The 19,033-nt window shown below is 32.0% G+C and overlaps 1 protein-coding gene across 9 annotated transcripts in view; it reads right to left on the bottom strand.

Moving 5' to 3' along the window:
• Nucleotides 1-5,428: 5,428 nt before the first annotated feature.
• Nucleotides 5,429-19,033, bottom strand: part of LOC139514712 (disabled homolog 2-like) — a 38,298-nt gene continuing 24,693 nt past the window's right edge. For 5 of the 9 annotated variants that reach the window (XM_071304317.1, XM_071304332.1, XM_071304350.1 and 2 more), the window contains 5 exons: nucleotides 16,618-16,701; nucleotides 15,448-16,002; nucleotides 11,442-12,641; nucleotides 9,232-9,276; nucleotides 5,429-7,453 (listed from right to left, as the gene is read on the bottom strand). In XM_071304317.1, coding sequence (XP_071160418.1) covers nucleotides 9,232-9,276; nucleotides 11,442-12,641; nucleotides 15,448-16,002; nucleotides 16,618-16,701 — 1,884 coding nt within the window. In that variant the 3' untranslated portion in view covers nucleotides 5,429-7,453. Of the gene's footprint in view, nucleotides 7,454-9,231; nucleotides 9,277-11,441; nucleotides 12,642-15,447; nucleotides 16,003-16,617; nucleotides 16,702-17,364; nucleotides 17,416-19,033 lie in introns of all 9 variants that reach the window. The other 4 variants (XM_071304285.1, XM_071304306.1, XM_071304295.1 and 1 more) reach the window with 2 other exon arrangements.

Raw genomic sequence — 19,033 nt, 5'->3', positions numbered from 1 at the left:
TTCATTTTAACTTTGTACTTGTTTTGGCTTTCAAACTTAGCGTCACTGGTTAGTCTTGTGTGGACGTAATGAACGTTAGGCGTATTAAAATTTTAACCTGGTACCTTTTGTTGGCTATTATTCATTTGTTTCTCTGTCCTATATTTTCTCCAATTTATTTGTATTGTAGTCCTGTCATGTAATGTTGTGATTTTAATGTTATATTTAACATCGCCACAAAACCAGGTTCAACCCATCATTTTTATTTTAAAATGCCCTGTACCAAGTCAGGGAAATGGCCATTGTTATATTAAAGTTCGTTTCTGTGTGTGTTACATTTTAATGTTGTGTTTCTGTTGTGTCGTAGTTCTCTTATATTTGATGCGTTTCCCTCAGTTTTAGTTTGTAACCCGGATTTGTTTTTTTCTCGATCATTTATGAATTTCGAACAGCGGTATACATTGTACTACTGTTGTCTTTATTTAGAAATTTAAACTGCTGAAATTTTATATATTAAATGTTCACACTTATTTATTAGTATATATAAATAGTTATATATCAGAAATTTGGATTATCAAATGAACTATTTGGATGTGTGCATCTAAAATGTAGTGCAAATTACAAAACATGTCACTTAGATTCATAATATGTCCAAATTCTGTACCATCTTGAAATCAGGAGTGATCAGATAGAAACCGAATACTACCAACATAAGTGGGATGCTAGCTAAATGCCAAAAAATATCGCATTTCCCTGTCTATCAACAGGGAGAATAACAGATTAATAATGGAAGCAACTGAAGACTGTTCTAGTAAACGAGTAAGGCAGTTAAGAGCGAAACAGAGGAACCAAAATTGGACTCCCAGATAAATATTGAATCTGATGTGGATGAAAAAGCACCCACAATGATGATTTTGTCTATTATTTCCATTTACCAGTGGCATTCTGTCCTAATTTTCCAACTCGTCGGAGTATTGTTGATGTAAATAAAAATGTAATAAACCTTAATACTCTTATAATTTTACGAGAAATGTAGTCACGAATGTATTTACGTTGTTAGTTTTTTTCTATTTCCAAATAACTTTATTCCTCCAAAAAAATACGATTGGCGCTGATTTTCGATGTCTTCTGATAAAATCACTCTCCGATTAGTAATGTAGGCGTTAGAACACTAAGATATTGAAATCCGTTTTAACCTATGGAACTCGGCTGAAGTATCGATTTGTAAGCCTGGTATCCTTGATTATTTTAGCTACATTTCTGAAGGACAAAATTCAAAGAATAACCAATCGGTACTGATTTTCGAACTCATTCATGACATTGCTGATAATAATCTTATTTTTTTCTCAATTTGCTGTAAAAGTGGAAACAAAATCGATTTCTATAATTTTAATATTTTTGGGGATATACCTAATAAAATGATTTGAATGGACATCCGCATTTCTATGAACCCACGTTTGGCTTCTCTGAGAGAAAAAAAATAAGAATATCTCATTTTAGTAATCATTTATATAAAAACATACAAGAAGGCAAACACGGAAATGTCTCGCCTGTGTATTTTTCAATTATACTGTCGATTCATTATTATTCGTTGGATAATAATTTTCGTGGATTTCGTGGGTACAAATGAACCACGAAGGTAAATGTTCAACGAATGACATTTTTTTATATAGACGTGTATCCAGACTTCCGCAAAACCACGAAATTATATATCCACGAACATGCAAGGTTTCCGAAATCCACGAAAATTGGTACCCATGAAAATAAATGAATCCTCAGTAATTGAATAATAATGATGAGGTCATGGTCAAATGAACTCTGCCAGACAGACATCTTAATCTCCAATCGTTCCATTCACCTAATATAGTTTACCTTCTGCTTAATGTAACTGATAAACTGACAAAATCATAAAGGTCAACATTTATCAATAAACCATGAAAATAAGGTCAAGGTCAAAGTAAACCTGCATGATAGACATGTACACCTTACAATCAATTCATTCACCAACAAAATTGACATACTGCTTATTGTATTTGATTAACTGACAAAACAAGGATGACTAACGAACTATGTAAATGAGGTCAAGGTAAAATAAACTTCGCCAGACAGTCGTGTACACCTTACAATAATTGATTACACTAAACATGTATGATCTTTTGCTTAATAGTGTACCTGATAAATTGACAAAACCTAAAAAAGTTAACATTTACCAATGCAATGAACCATGAAAATAAGGTCATGGTTAAGGAAACCTGTATGATGGACGTGTACAAATTCCAATCATTAAATACACCAGATAAAGATGATATACAGCTTATAGTATCTAAGATAGGGACTTGACCACAAAACTTTAACCTTAATCACAGATCAATGAAATGAGGTCGAGGTCAGGTAAACCCTGCCAAACGGACAAATAGGCATTGCACGGAACTCATATATCAAATATATACTTTTGTCGCAGGCTAGTTAAAAATTACTTACAATGAAAGGCCAATGATGCTTATTCACAAATGTGAATTTAAGAAAAAATAACTTGTCAGAATAACAGTTGCATGTTGCAGCTTTATTTTGTCATCTAATAAGAATGGGATGAAGTCATTATCAAAATGAATTAATAGATAATTGGATTTCTTCTAGTGAAAATATGCGACATCTTTGTCGATAGGCTGACAATAACAATCTTCTAGAGGTATATGAAAATGCCTGGACTCAAGATGTGAAGATTAATATTTGAAAAAAGATACAGGTTTAATATACAATAATATATGTTGAGAGTATTTTTTTCACTCGTTTACATTTTCCCAGGCTAATAAGATACTTTAAATAAAAGCTTGGACCCCTCTGTCAGCTGCCATAAAGTGATGAGTGTTTATGTTTACCAGGTGATATGAAATAAAAGATATTATTCAAATTGTAAAACAAATTCTTTCTTGAAGAAGTCCAAATCAATACAACTAGAAATTTGAGCATATATTGTCCTATAGTTACAGAGAAGATTATAAGTTAAAACTTATGTTTTTTACTAATACATCCTTGTTTTAAAATTGGCTTTATGAATCAATTATAAGAAGTGTTATAGAATTGATGAAACATGAGTTTAACAATGTAGTTCATTCAGTACCGGGAAAAATTGAATGTAAAACTTAATTCGAGCATATGAAGAGTTGGATTTGAAGGTAACCTCCTTTTTGTGAGGTTGTTACATTCGTTTAAAATATCCTTACACTATGTTAATTATATAATGTTCTATATTAAACATCTAAAAAATCACTTTAAAAACGTAAAACTTAATGAATTGTAAAATGTACGCCTGAGAACGGAAGTGAAATGAAATTTAATACTTCCATGGTCTGCATGACCTTTAATGCAACCCTATTATACTCATCTGTGAAATCTGGTCTCCAATCCTTATGAATATAGTGCATTCAGTATTTGATATCTTAACATGGAAATTAAGAAATGGAAGGATAAAAAGGGCAGCAACCTCTATTGGAAGAGATGCTGATGTACTCTCATATTAAAGTTAGATATAACTTGAAGAGATTTGAAGATGTGGTATGAGTGCCAATGAGACAACTCTCCATCCAAATAACAATTTATAAAAGTACTTATGTATTTGAGAAATTACTATTGATGTGGATGTTGAGGGTATTCTTACAGTCTCATTAACATCCTTAAAGCAAAGAAAAATGTTTGATAAGAAACAAAAGTTGCTTCTAGTAGCAGAATATTGATATGAACTACCTTACATGTATATAGCAAATTTACAGATCTAACATTGTTGGGTTGATGTTTAGACGAGTTGTATATACATAATGTACACAGCCATGTATCACCATCATTGCTGGTGATCCGATGGATAAATCTGTTGTAGAGTTGTCACTGACTCAGACGTACTTATAAATATAATTATTTTCTGTGACTGTATCTTGCATTAATTTGTAGGATCCTTTACTATAGATAATTGAGCTGATCTGTGACAATAACATCTCCATGCCTTATATATCATGTACTGTAGTACGACGCTAGATTAAAACTGATGAGGAAAGGTAACACACGGCCACCGAAAGCTTTATTATTGTGAAGCCCAGGTGGTCGTGTGGTATAACGGGATGGCTGCAGTGCAGGCGATTTAGTGTCACGATATCTCAGTAGCATGGGTTCAAATCCCGGCGAGAGAAGAACAAAACATTTGCGAAAGCAAATTTATAAATCTAACATTGTTGGGTTGATGTTTAGACGAGTTGAATTTACATTATGTACACAGCCATGTATCACCATCATTGCTGGTAATCCGATGGATAATCAGTTGTAGAGTTGTCACTGACTCAGACGTACTTATAAATATAATTATTTTCTGTGACTGTATCTTGCATTAATTTGTAGGATCCTTTACTATAGATAATTGAGTTGATCTATGACAATAACATCTCCATGCCTTATATATCATGTACTGTAGTACAACGTTAGATGAAAACTGACGAGGAAAGGTAACACACGGCCACCGAAAGCTTTATTATTGTGAAGCCCAGGTGGTCGTGTGGTCTAACAGGACGGCTGCAGTGCAGAAGTTTGGTGTCACGATATCTCAGTAGCATGGGTATCTATAGTAAAGGATCCTACAAATTAATATAAGATACAGTCACAGAAAATAATTATATATTTATAAGTACGTCTGAGTCAGTGACAACCCTACAACAGTTGTATCCATCGGATCGCCATCAATGATGGTGATACATGGCTGTGTACATAATGTATATACAACTCGTCTAAACATCAACCCAACAATGTTGGATCTGTAAATTTGCTTTCGCAAACTTTTTGTTCTTCCCTCGCCGGGATTCGAACCCATGCTACTGTGATATCGTGACACCAAACTTCTGCACTGCAGCCGTCCTGTTAGACCACACGACCACCTGGGCTCTTAAAAATAGAGCTTTCGCTGGCCGTGTGTTACCTTTCCACGTCAGTTTTAATCTAGCGGCGTACTGCAGTACATGACTCAGAAGTACTTATATATATATAGATAATATATATATTATTGATTGATCGATTGATGTTTAATGTCACTTTCAGCATTTTGTGTTTTTCTCTGTCAATTTTTATTGGTGGAAGAAGACTTGCCAAGAGAGAACCATCTACCTTCGGTAAGAAAACTAACAATCCTTGTCAATTAAGATTGGAATTGAGAGCATCTGGTACTTGAACGGAAAACCTCAGTGTTGACATGCTAGTGGTCCAGCATTTGGACTACTTAAACCAATCAGGAACCGAGTTAAGTTTATACTAGCCACAGATATTCTAAGGAGATAATGCATATCTGAGCCAGAAGTTAACTTCAAACCTTAAGCAGAGGCAATTTAAAACATTTCCCATTACTATGTTGTGTCCTCTTCCAACCATGAATCGATAAATATGAATAAAAGGAAATAAAATCAAGAGAAAACAATACATTGTATATATTTAATGGTGTAGCTCAATATAAAACATTCACAGAAATGCTTCAGTAAGGCACATTTTTTTCTGCTATAATCTTACTAAAAAGCATTTTTTAACATGATATAGGATTTTCACATGTGCTAGCTGTTATAAATAGAATCAAAAGCATAAGACTATTAAAGTTTCTAATAAATAAACAAATGTGTGCGCTAGAGCAAAACAAAAATGTAGAAAGTGACATACGACTTTTGTTTGGCAAAAAAAAAAAGGCTTTACATTAAGGTTCAAAACAAAAAAAAAGTTAAAATAACAGTATTAGACTATTTATTTTTGACACATTTTTTTTCTATAAATTTGACCTCTTTTTCCCTTCTTCCTTGTGATATTTCTTCCTACTTCTGCTGAAAGTCTGAAAGAAGTTAACATAGGACTTCAATTAATTGAATTTCTCTGTCAATGCATAAACCTTAGATTTATAGCTAAAAAAACATGAAATAACTATAACTTGAAGAAAGTTACATAGATGAGGGGAGGAGGGGTTGGGATATCACTGAGCACTATATTGTACCTGCTCACTCCATGGCTTATAAATATACATATATATACATATATATATAAATAAAATGAATAAATTCAACAATAAAAATATTTATTGCACTACATTGTATTACCTTGCTGAGAAAAAAAAGATTACAGAAACTAAGGTATTAATGCTTTCATTTGATCTTGAACTTAAACCTTGTGCTGTTTGGTTCAAACACAAAAACAACAAACAAACAAACAAATAAATAAATAAAACATCTCTTCTTGGCAGTGGCTACCATAACTTGCATTCTACCCTAGCAAAAATAATCCTGACCTTGCAAAATATAAATTTAAAAGTTTAATCTATTCCATGTAAAGGAGTATTTTTCTAATATATTAATATAATAAATCAAAAATCAAATTCTGTAACAGTCAAGGCACATTTAACAAAAAATAATAGTTCAGTATATTGGTCCCTACAGAAAGGTTGGATAAAGACAGCAACCAAACAATACAAAAACAAACAAAATCTAGTGGTCAATTCAAAGTCTGCATCATCAGACTGGTGTCTAAACAAAATGCCAAGTTTTGAATCACCCTATGTCTAACAAATATGTGCTTGCATTTAAAAAAAAAATAGATATCATTCTATCTCAACTTTATCTACTTGTGATTTTACTTAAAACACCCAAACAAAAAATCAAAAATCAATACAAAAATATTCTGTTACTGTTTTTACTCAAAAAATTGTAAAGGCACTGTTTATGTTAATAGTACATGTGTACTGCGTTTTTCAAAATGCATAGAAATAGACTCATAATATTTTTAATCCATGATACTGTAATATTATTCTTGTAATTCTTTAAAAGACTTCAATAACATAACAAACATGATTTTTTTTTACAATATACTAAACCAAATTTAAAATACTAAATTCAATGCATATAGTGCAGGCCCGTAGCCAGGAATTTCCAGGGGGGGGGGGGGTTCGTTGGACTCATAAACTCTACTTTAACAGTCAACATTTGAACAAAACGTTGACTTTAACAGTGCTTATTTGATTTCAAGGGGGGGGGGGCGTCCAAACCCCCCGAACCCCCCTGGCTACGGGTATGTGGTGTAAACTCATAATAATCTTATTTGAATTTTATTCACTTTGCTGAATTTTGAAGAAAAAAAATCATCAGACAAAAATTCTACTAAGTAGATAAAAAAAAGGAAATAATCTAATGCCAAAATAAAGTGACCCTGCCATTGAGTTGTGTAATTGTAATCTTTTTTTGCTTTAATTATTATAATGTATATAAATAAATGAATGAACAATTGTAATATACAATCTAAATTCAAAATTAAATTCATAATAAAACTAAAGAGGTTTTGTATGTAATATTATATTGCATATATAATAAACAAAGTAAATGATGTAATACAATTTCTTTGAACACTAATAACAATATCTTTTAAAGCTGACTGTCGACTGGTGACTGGTATCTACATCTTAAGTAATGTTCTGGAAAAAAGTATAAGAATCATTATTAGTCAAGAACACATTATATCGCAACTGTTGGACAGAAAGTCACAGTACATAAAGTCATAGACGAAAAGTCATAGACGAAAAGTCATAGACGAAAAGTCACAGACGAAAAGTCACAGACAAAAAGTCAGACAAATAGTCAGACAAAAACTTTCAGACAACTAGAGGCTCTTAAGAGCCTGTGTTGCTCACCTTTGTCTACAATGTATGTGCATACACGTATTAAACAAAGGACACAGATGGATTCATGACAAAATTGTGTTTTGATGATGGTGTTGTGTTTGAAGATCTTACTTTACTCAACATTCTTGCTACTTACAATTTTCTCTATCTATAATAAACTTGACCCTTGACCCTTTAGTTACAGAGGAAAATATTTTGTACAAATTTACAAAAATTTACCAAATTCATAAAAATTGTTTAAAATTGACTATAAAGGGCAATAATTCCTTAAGGGGTCAACTAACCATTTTGGTCATGTTGACTTGTTTGTAGATCTTACTTTGCTGAACAGTATTGCTGTTTACAGTTCATCTCTATCTATAATAGTATTCAAGATAATAACCAAAAACGGCAAAATTTCCTTAAAATTACCAATTCAAGGGCAGCAACCCAACAACCGGTTGTCCAATTCATCTGAAAATTTCAGGGCAGATAGATCTTTACTTGATCAACAATTTTACCCCCATGTCAGATTTGCTCTAAATGCTTTTGGTTTTAGAGTTATAAGCCAAAATCTACATTCTACCCCTATGATTTATGTTTAGCCATGGCAGCAATCTTGGTTGGTTGGCCGGGTCACCCGACACATTTTTTAAACTAGATACTCCAATGATGATTGTGGTCAAGTTTGGTGAAATTTGGTCCAGTAGTTTCAGAGGAGAAGATTTTGGTAAAAGTTAACGACGACGACAGACAACAGACGACGGACGCCAAGTGATGAGAAAAGCTCACTCGGCCCTTTGGGCCAGGTGAGCTAAAAAATCACAGACAAAAAGTCACAATTCAGTTTTGAAAATTATTTTTCTTTTAATGAAAAAACTCTTATTTTTAAAAACATTTTTTGTATTTTTCTTGAATTATTACATATACTGCAACATTGTAAACAAAGTTTATTTAAAAAAAATCAATAATGATCAAAACAATTGTTCAAAGTGTCTTGGTACTTACATGGCCACGAGAAAAATAGGCAAAAAAGAATAAAAAAAGAGAATAATGGGGTGCCAAAATATAAAACAAAATGGACACTGGCCAATTCAGATGGGGATGGGGAACCACCCTATTTTTTGGACGATCAATGCATTTGGATGGGGAAATATGGTTGGACCAACACCCCCTTTTATTCTGGGTTTGAAACCCCCTTTAGAAAATGGCTGAATCCGCCCCTGAAATATATGAGAAGAAATACAATGAATAATGAATAACAAGCAACAATATACAAAATACAGAAAAAATTCTCTTAATAATTAAAAAATATATAAGGGACCCCATTTAGACCCTCACAAATGGTGATACATGTAAACAACAAATGTTATTTCATAAATTAGATCAAAGTATGATAAAAATAGTCACTTAAAATTTTTTTTAAAAATAAACCAAATTTGGATGAACCTTGATACTAAAAAGAATAAATTTAATTTCTAAACACGCTTAAATAAGAATTTGTTTCTATATTATGACAAAATCTCTTATTCTATGTTTATTCTCTTTTAAATTTGTACTTTCTTTTATTCTTTATGGTGTGATGTACTTACTTATTTAAAGAAGGTATCAAATGGGTCATTGGCAGGTGGTGGCGCCTGTAAAATGGCATAAATTGGTTAATAAATACATAGTTTAAATAATAAAGTTGACTCAGTTGTTCTATCTTCATTGTAATTATTAGTTTACTTTCTGTTATTGTAATGTTCTCACAAGGGGTGCCACATGTGGAGCAGGATATGCTTAAAAAGTTCCATTCCACAGCACCTAAGATCCCCTCCCCCTGGTTTTGGTGGAATTCGTGTTCCTCAGTCTTCAGTATTCCTTCTTATGTTTTGTATACTTTTGTTTGTATTTTCCTTGTTTTTTGGTTTCTTGCCATAGCATTGTCAGTTTGTTTTCAAATGATGGCATAGAATATTCATTTGGTTTCTTTTGCCTCTTTTTTAGTGTCAATAAACTCATCATAGATACCACGACTAAATTTTGTGTTTACGCCAGACGCGCGTTTCGTCTACAAAAGACTCATTAGTGATGCAACAGCTTGCACTTAAATATGGGTTATTTATCAACTGTCTAAAATTAATTGGTCTGCATACTTTAAAATTGATAAGTGTTACAATAATCATAATCCAGTCTTACACTGCTTATATCCCAAACCAAATATTATGTACATGTATCATTGTTTCTGCACTACAATCAATAAACTTTGTAATTAACAAAATATTTCTGAACATTAATCCAATCCACTTTTGAGCATTTACTTTACTATTTGATTGATTATGGGATTTTCAATTAAATTTGATCAAAATAAGAGGTGCCACTATGTAAAAAGAACTGCTTTCACATCAGGAGTATTTGAGTTCACCTCTAATTCTGAGGGGTTTTGCGTTTTCTGTGGATGTTTTTGTTTTGTCCATACTCCTTCTGTCTCTCTTCTGTCCTGATTTTTATTGTCTGTTGTTATCTTATTTCCCACTATTTTATAAATGTTATCAATTTACAAAGAAAATATACCGGTATACAAATCTATTAAGTCATAATTAAGTACCAACCCCTTTGGTATATGAAAACCATATTGATCATAAAGATAGTACTTTACATTTATATGATAGTAACATAATATTCTCAACAATTCTTTTAACTCTTTTGATTATCACTATAGTGAAATTGAAAAGCTCTTTACACAAATGTCAAAATGTTAATTACTGGAAAATTTTTAAATGTTCTACTGTGTGATCAATCACCTCCTTATTTCTAAACCATGGCTTTCTACAAAGTTTTCAGTCTGACAAAGCATAATTAAATTAACATTGTATATATAAAACTATAAAAATTTGGGCCCCCCTTCACACTATGTACATCCATGTTAATATTTGTTAAGTGTTAAACCAATATCCCAATATATAAAGGAGGATCACACCTGTACAGAACAGAATATTGTGCAACACAAATATATTATCACAATAAATACATTTTTTTAAAGATCATACTTTGGAGCCAAATGTCAAATTTTGGAAACTTGTTTTTTCTCAACTCATTTGCCAATTGTTTTTGATTGGTTAATTCAATCTCCAAAATAGATAAAAAGTTCTATAATAAAGAACTTGGTATGTATCAACTGTTTGAAAAGAACTAAACTAATATTCAATACAAGAATATGTGACCATAGGACAGACTGACTGCTTTCTCACTATCATATGTTTGTTTTCTGTGATAAGCAAATCTGGGTCAAGTTCCTAATTAGGCATATATTTTCAAAAGTTAATTTAATAAATAACATACATGTATCTGTACTAAGATTTAAGTTGATATGATGCATGACAAACTTCGTTTAACATAAACTTAAACCTAAATTTTAACCTACCCAAGGCACAACTTTAACCTGATATGAACTCAGACATTTTGACAAGAAAAATCAAATGCCTTCTGCTACTAAAGGCGGGGCAGAAAAATACTGTATGAAAATAATATATGGTGGAGGATATGGAATGAATGTATATTTGGTCAGTTGCATACATTGTATATAGCAAAAGGGCAATAGGGTTTGGAAATTGGTATATGTTATACATGCTATAATAAATATAAAATTTATGCAAATTATTTTTATAGGTGCTATTCTACTTTAAACAAATTGACAAAATTGATAGTTTTGGACCTTTTGTACACTTAAGGATCAACCAGTTATATCAAGTCTACAATTGTTAAATGTTAGTAAGCACACTTCAAGTTCCAATGTTTGTATTCTATAAAGTATACTTACTTTTGGTTTGTTACTGCTAGAATCTGTTGAAACTTTAATATTTTTTTGAACACCATTACTCTTAAAATCAAAGGCAAGAAATGGATCTGTGGATGAATCTAAATGCTCACTTTTCTGTCCTTTTGTTTGAATACTAAATGGCGAAGAAAATGGATCAGTGGAATTATTGTCAAAAACTTTAGAAAATCCATCGGATGAATTAAAAGGATCACAGTCTGCAAAGGGATCATTGCTCTGAAACGGATCTTCAATCACAAAACGACTACTTGACCCGGATGAATTTGAAGATTTGATACTCAATTTATCATCATCGGCAGATGAAGCATTTAAATTATTATTTTCTTCAACTTTCTTTTGAGTATTTGCACTTAAGTTACTTTGACTAGACTGAAATTCTCCAAGAGATTTTTCATTCAGACTTCTGCTCTGAGGTCGGGGTCGCGGAACAGGTATTATACTTGTCTTTTGAGATTCTGATGACATATTTCTAGGTGGTAATGCTGGTACAGGTTTATCACAGGAGTGCTGTTGGTGGGATGTGCCTGATAAGGGGCGTGGTGGGGGTGCAGGGGGTATTGCAGCAATTTTATCAATTTTCCTCTCTGGTGGCAGTGGCGGTGGAGGTCCTTCCGGAGAAGGCATATCAAAATTGTCACTGTCACTATCTCCATTGTTTGCAGACGACACGTGCAGATGATCTGGTTTATTTTGAGTATTGGCATTGTTTTTGCAAGCAGGAAATGCAGCATGTTGCATTGCTTTGAGAGGATTGTTAATAAAGGATGTATCAAAAGGATCATGACTTGCTGGTGTTGTCTTGAAGTTTGCAGCATCTGGTAGAGAAAAAGAATCGAAAGTGCCAAAAGGATCTTCTGAACTTGCCTGTACTTGTGGTTGATTAGCTTTTGCTAATTCGTTAATTGGTTTTTTGGTAGCAGCACTTTGTTGGGCAAACAGTTGTTTTGGAGTCTTGTCTGTGCTCTTGGTTTTAATTTGACAAAGATCTCCAAAAGCATCTGCTGGAGGTTTAGGAGAGTCTCTCCCTCCTTCACCTTGCATCTTTTGCGGAGCTAAAAGTGGTTCCCCAAATGGATCATTGGTAGGTGCTGGCATTCCTGAATTTGCAGCTCCCCATGGATTAGGTTGATTAGGTGCTGGACCTCCAAAGCCAGGTCTCTGTGGAACAGGTGGAAAACCTCCCTAATGAAGAAAAAAATAATATACGATAATCAAATGACAAACAGTTTGTTATGTTTCAGGTTAAAAACAGATGCTCAAATCTTTATAAACTGTCAATATTTGGTGCATATACTTTCAACTGTTTTGCAATTTTCAGTCTAGGCACTACAAAATTAGTCAATTCAACTATCAAAATTAAAATTCCCTCCTAGCTATCTGTCTGCATACTTAGCTTAAATAACTATATCAAGGTTGCCCTTTTTGACTGTAAATCAAACATTATTTCATATTAAGAAAAAAATATCTTATATTTGGTCAATAAAGTGTTCACCATTCTTCATGATCAAAATCTTTCCTTTTTTGGTCATTGATACTGATATTCATACATAATCAATATCCATTAGTTATTGCCCATTTATTCAAATGTTGAAATCTTCTACGAAATAGGTTAACTATTACAACTAAAATTCAAAGTAAATAAATTTTGTTGGACAGACAAAGTGAATGCAATTTTCTTGGTGTAAGTCTAACAACGCCGATACCCGCAATCACTGGAGATATGGGATGGTATCCGGTTCATCATAGAATTCAGGTCAATATTGTGCGTCTTTATTGTAGACTAGTTAAATTACCTGACACTAGAATATGTCGTAAAGTTTTCGTCTGGGATCAAAATATATCTACCAGATATCGTGATACGTGGTTCAATCACGCAAAGAAACTGTTTGATTCATGCGGACTCAGCGATGTATTTTTTCTAGAGAATCAACATATTATAACGCCATACTTAATCAATTCTGTGAAAACGCATTTAGAAAACGAACATAAACAATCTTGGTTAAACAATATTCAGCAAATGCCTAAACTGAGAACGTACAAACTATTTAAAACAGAATTTGAAACAGAAACCTTTCTAAAACGTTGCTTAACTAGAAGTCAGCGATCTTCTATTTCACGTATGCGTTGTGGGACATTTCCTTTAGAAATCGAAAAGGGACGAGTTAGAAACATTCCAGTAGAACGCAGAACTTGTAAAATGTGCGATACAAACTCCGTTGAGGACGAAATACACTTTTTGATCCACTGTCCAAAATATACAGAGAAAAGAAACAAACTGTTTGAAAATATTTGTGTAACATTCCGTAATATATCTGGTCTTTCTGACACTGATAAACTGTGTGAGCTTCTTTCTAACCACAAACTTAGCAAACTCGTGGCAAATTTTATAGCAGACTGTTATCATATCAGAACTTTAACACTATGATCATTTGATTTGAAATTATTTATCTTATCTTTTTTGCGATTCGCTTATATAGTATAACATGACACTAAATTTTATGAACAATGATAAAGTCTCTTAATTATATGTATGTTAAATAACGATTCAAACAGTGCATCATAAGCCTATTTGGCTGGCTGAAGTTTTATATTATGTATTTAATGTAACGATATACTTTATATTCAGGTTGCACTATAATAAACAATTCTTCTTCTTCTTCTGCAATGATTGTTTATTACTGTTATCGAACTGAACTAACTAATCAAAGTAATGTAACATGTCTTCTGATTGGTTGAAAGATTTTTGTTTTTCAGTTTATAGACATAATTGTGTCATTTGACCTTGACATCATCAAAGTTTTTTCAGGATTTATTCCTAATAAAATGGAATTTATAATTAAATTATACGGAATGACATATCTTTATTGTCTCAAAAGTGTGATGCAGACTTGCTATTTGAGTTAATCAGTGTGCACCACATTTAATAGATCATAGACCCCAAAAAAATAACAGTCTTTCCTTTAATAAATAGTACCAAGTTATAACTTGCCAAAGAGACTAAATCAAAGAAAATTACTCCTTTGAAATTGTTTATATGATACTGTATAACTTTTAAATTGTTAAAGGGATATATTTTTTTTTTAAAAAGATTATAGCATTTGAATATTGGAAAATTTATTGGTTTACATGTCTTCTGAGGCATTCCATCATAGATATCAATTAGTAGTTTTATCTTAATCCCTCTGATCTTTTCATACTAATCTGTTAATGTAGGATTATAAAAGCTATACATTTGTACATCAATTTGTGTTTAGTTCAAATACATGATGATAAGTGAAAAAAAGTCATCAAAGATACCAGTCAAGGTCGTTAAAAACTTCCATCATCAAAGATACTAGGATTAAAAATTTGTAAACCAGATTTGGGATTCATCTACAAAAAACTAATGGCTAAGTTGTTGACTTTATTTTCCTTGGAATTTCTCATCGTTAAGACGTGTGTACAGCATCAAATTCATTTGAGATAGAAAAATTAGGAGATTTGGTATTGTTGCCAATGAGTCAACTATCCATCATAGTTCAAATAAAGTTGATGAAAGCAATTATAAGCAACTAAACATCATTTAACAATGTCAATATATCACATCACCAAAATACATATATCTGCATTTCAATCAGTACTTAAAAATATGGTTTCATCACTTATTTTTGTGACTTTGAAACTATAGTCTTATTTCACTGACTTACATGTATTGTCTCAACTATTTTAAGAAATGGTACTTTTTTACACTGTTTGAAATTGAAATTGAGGTTTTCTGCATTCTGCATTATTCAGTTATTTATAATTTGATGAGCTGTTAGAAATAAGTAAAAATATCGTTGTAACCTTAAAAGTACATAATATTTGGCTGTCATTATTGAAAGACTCCTGGACCTGGTGTAAAATAAACTCAGAGGAAGTTTGGTTGCATCCTTCATAGCATCCTTGAAATTTCATATCCTACCTACTGCTTTTAATTAATTATCTAAACATATTGGAGAATCATTACCGCAGGTTGTCCAAATGGATTTGCAGCAGGAGCTCCAAAGCCTGGCTGAGATGTTGGTACTCCAAATCCTTGTTGACCTGGTGCTCCTCCAAATCCTTGTTGTCCAAATCCAGTTTGAACTGTAAGTGGTGCCCCTGGTTGAGCACCAAACCCTGCCTGACTTTGTGCACCAAATCCTTGCTGAGGTTGACCACCAAATCCTTGTTGTTGAGGTTGAGCACCAAATCCTTGCTGAGGTTGACCACCAAATCCTTGCTGAGGTTGACCTCCAAATCCTTGCTGAGGTTGAGCTGCATAACCAGCATGCAGCATTCCTGGATTTTGTGGCATTGTAGGCTGATTTCCAAAAAGTCCTAGAATAGCATTTTTATCGACTGGAGAAGCTGGTTTATTACCAAACAGGTCAATATCTTGAAGGTCAGATGATGTGGACGTGGGTTCTCCACCAGCTGTGGAGGTAGATGTGGGAGAACCCCATGGATCATTGGATGGAGATGATGTTGGTGGATTTTCACTTTCAAAAAATGTTTCTAGCTTGTTCATTTGCTCTATACCCTGTAATACAAAAATATGTCTTATTTAGGGTTTTTGAATTGCCTCCCTTGATTCAGCTTTGCTGTCTTGTAAACTATCATTACTAGAATCTAATTTAGCATCACCAAAAATACAATTGACACTCCTAATCCTCTTTCTGGTAGCCTTTGTGTTATAACTGACAGAATTTTCCTTTTAATGCTTTTTGGATTTCTATAAAATGAGTTCAAACTTCCAAAAAGAAGTTTTCTAATTTTTCTTTCCTTTTTTGTTTGCATTTTATTAAGAGCAGCAAAATTGAAGCAAATTTTCCAAAAGTTTTTGTTTTTTTAAATAATGTGTTGTCAATTCAACTCAATTCTTTATATAAATGAATTATGTTGGTTTTTTTTTATTTGGGAATTCTGGTGCTGAAGGAAGCTCTTTTGATAGTGCTGGTTAAATTCATCAAAAATTCTTTTATTTGTGGAACTATTTAGATATTGGCGTATTGTACAGACATATCTATTGTTAAAAACTGTAAGTTAATCTCTAAATGTTCTTACTACTTCTTGTCTTTAGGTTGTTGTCTCATTGATGTTTACCCCACACCTCATTTAACATATACATGTATTTCAAATTAATATCTATAGTTACCTGACCAATAGTCTCAAGTTCACTTTCTAAATCGACCAAAGAACTTCCAGCTCTCTCTTTGACTAGTCTGTTGTTTGTAGGGACCTATGAAATATGAAATACATGAAAGTTTAAAAACATTAATAACAGCCATTTTCCGGTGTTGTGCAGGAAAGGGTCACCAGTGGAGACAATGAAAAATGTTGTGAATGTGAAAATGATTCAAAATAAAACTGATATCTGTGAATTAATGTTGGTACCAAATTTCATAGTTTGCACAACAAAATAACCTAAAATTCTGTTTTCAGAACTTATCTTGATGGTTTTAGATCATTTGCTTGTATCACTACACCAAAATACATAAAACTCCTTTTCAAAGAAAACATATTTTTAAAAGCAATGAATTATCAAAAAATCCCTCTTCACCATATAAAATGTCAATATGAATGCTGACAGCAAAATGGTTTAAAAAATTGTATCCACAAGTCTTAATTATATCATATACTTAGAGTTGACTGGGCATCTAACTTATTTTCAAAACATCTGTTTGACATAAAACACAACAAAAAACTAAATGTGTTAAACAACGTGAAGATAATAGAACAAAAAGTTTGCAAACAAAGGTAACAACAGTAACTAGCTAGAATGTGCAAAATCAGAAAGCTGTACAGAAATGGTGTGTCCTAGTTCCTAATAAGAACTTAATTCCACATTGAACTAACAACAACTTCTTACAACAACCAAAATCACCACAACATCATGACTTACTTCATAGATAGGTTCTGATATTTCATCATATCCATTATAAATATATAGTTCCTAGGAGTGCAAATATCAAAGTAATAAAAAATATCAAATATGATATACATGTAACATTATTGAGGCAACATAAAAAGATATACTGCAAAAAAATCATAAAGTAAAAATAAATTGTGTATGATACAACATACATATCACAAAACCTTTCTGACCAGGGAATAAGTTAGAATTAGAAATGGTAATATTGTGTCTTCTAAACTTCATATTAAATAAAAACACAAATTGTCTCCCCTTTTTGGGAAACATGAGTTATCTCCCTTTAACAGTGTCATACTATTTCAGTAAGAGTCTAAGACTAACATTTTTCTATTTCAAACCATTACTCATGTATAAAAACTTATCATAACGTTAACTATATCACAAACTAAAGTATCATGAGCTTAAAACATAATATGCATCTATTGGCCTTATGCAAAACCAATGTGGCCTACAACTTCAAAGCTTGAAATCAAACAATTACATTTTTACATTTTTTTAGCATGGAAAGTTATTGACTTTGATGTTATCTTGTTTAGAAAGAGTCTGCTTAATTTAGTTTTTTTTTAAACTAATGCCTTTGAGTAATTGTAATAGAACTTACAAATTATTCATCACTTTACAAAATATTTCAGTGCTTTTTTTTCCAAATCTTTTGATGTTTGTAATGAAAGATCTGCAACAACAGCAACTTGTTTTTTTCAATTGAAACCATTTTTAATTCTAAATTCTTTTGATTTTAAATTATTATGACACTCGCAGAGAAAAAAAGCTAATTCATTACAACAGTATATTTTTAAAGTCTCCAGGCATTAGTATTTAATTTTTTATACATATTTTGATTTGATTTGATTTGATTTTCATGGTAATTTAATTTGTTGATCAATTTACAGAATGAAAAAGAGTCTAAATCCTAAATCATGTAGATCTAATTGCCTTATGGGCCAAGGGTGGATAAATTTCTTGGGTGTTTTTAGTTGTTTGTGGGTTTTTTACAGAACACTTACGACAAGGTTAATTACAAGTTTGTCATTTGAATTTTGAGATAAAGAGCATCCTCGATTTTAATTCCATTGCCCAACAGAGTTGGAAAGGGAATATATCATGAAGATTTTTACACTTACTTATAAAAAGAGATAGTGAACCGTTTCACTTGTTGGTCAGATGATTCCTGTGTCTGTCTCTTTAAAGTTTTGCATGAAAGTTCAATGGCAAAAGATCATTTTGGGGCTTTTCTGGTTTTATTAATGACCATTATTTGTTAAATTTTAACCTGCTGAATAAAGTCCTCTAAGAAAACTTATAGTGGCTATCAATTTGCTTTAATTGCAGAAAAATTGAATACTCATGGTTTTGCTTAAGTCTGCATAGAATCTGCATACAAGCCTCCTGAAAATTTCTACTTGTTTAATTAAATATTTAAATAAGTGGTTCACCTTTATCCAAGAGTTCAATAAAAGTTAGTTTACCATGTATAATGTTATTCTTGATGAAAAAATTTAACAGTGAAGCCATACAGGGGACTTATTTGATTTTACCTGAGAAAAAGTCTAAATTCAGGAACATTTTAAAATTGAATCACACAATTTTATGTGATATGCATCATTATTTTGGCTACATGATTTATTAAGTCAAAATGAAT

Source organism: Mytilus edulis, chromosome 1 (assembly GCF_963676685.1).
Source record: "Mytilus edulis chromosome 1, xbMytEdul2.2, whole genome shotgun sequence".
Taxonomy (NCBI): Eukaryota; Metazoa; Mollusca; class Bivalvia; order Mytilida; family Mytilidae; genus Mytilus; species Mytilus edulis.
This window is presented reverse-complemented; position numbering and strand designations above follow the sequence as displayed.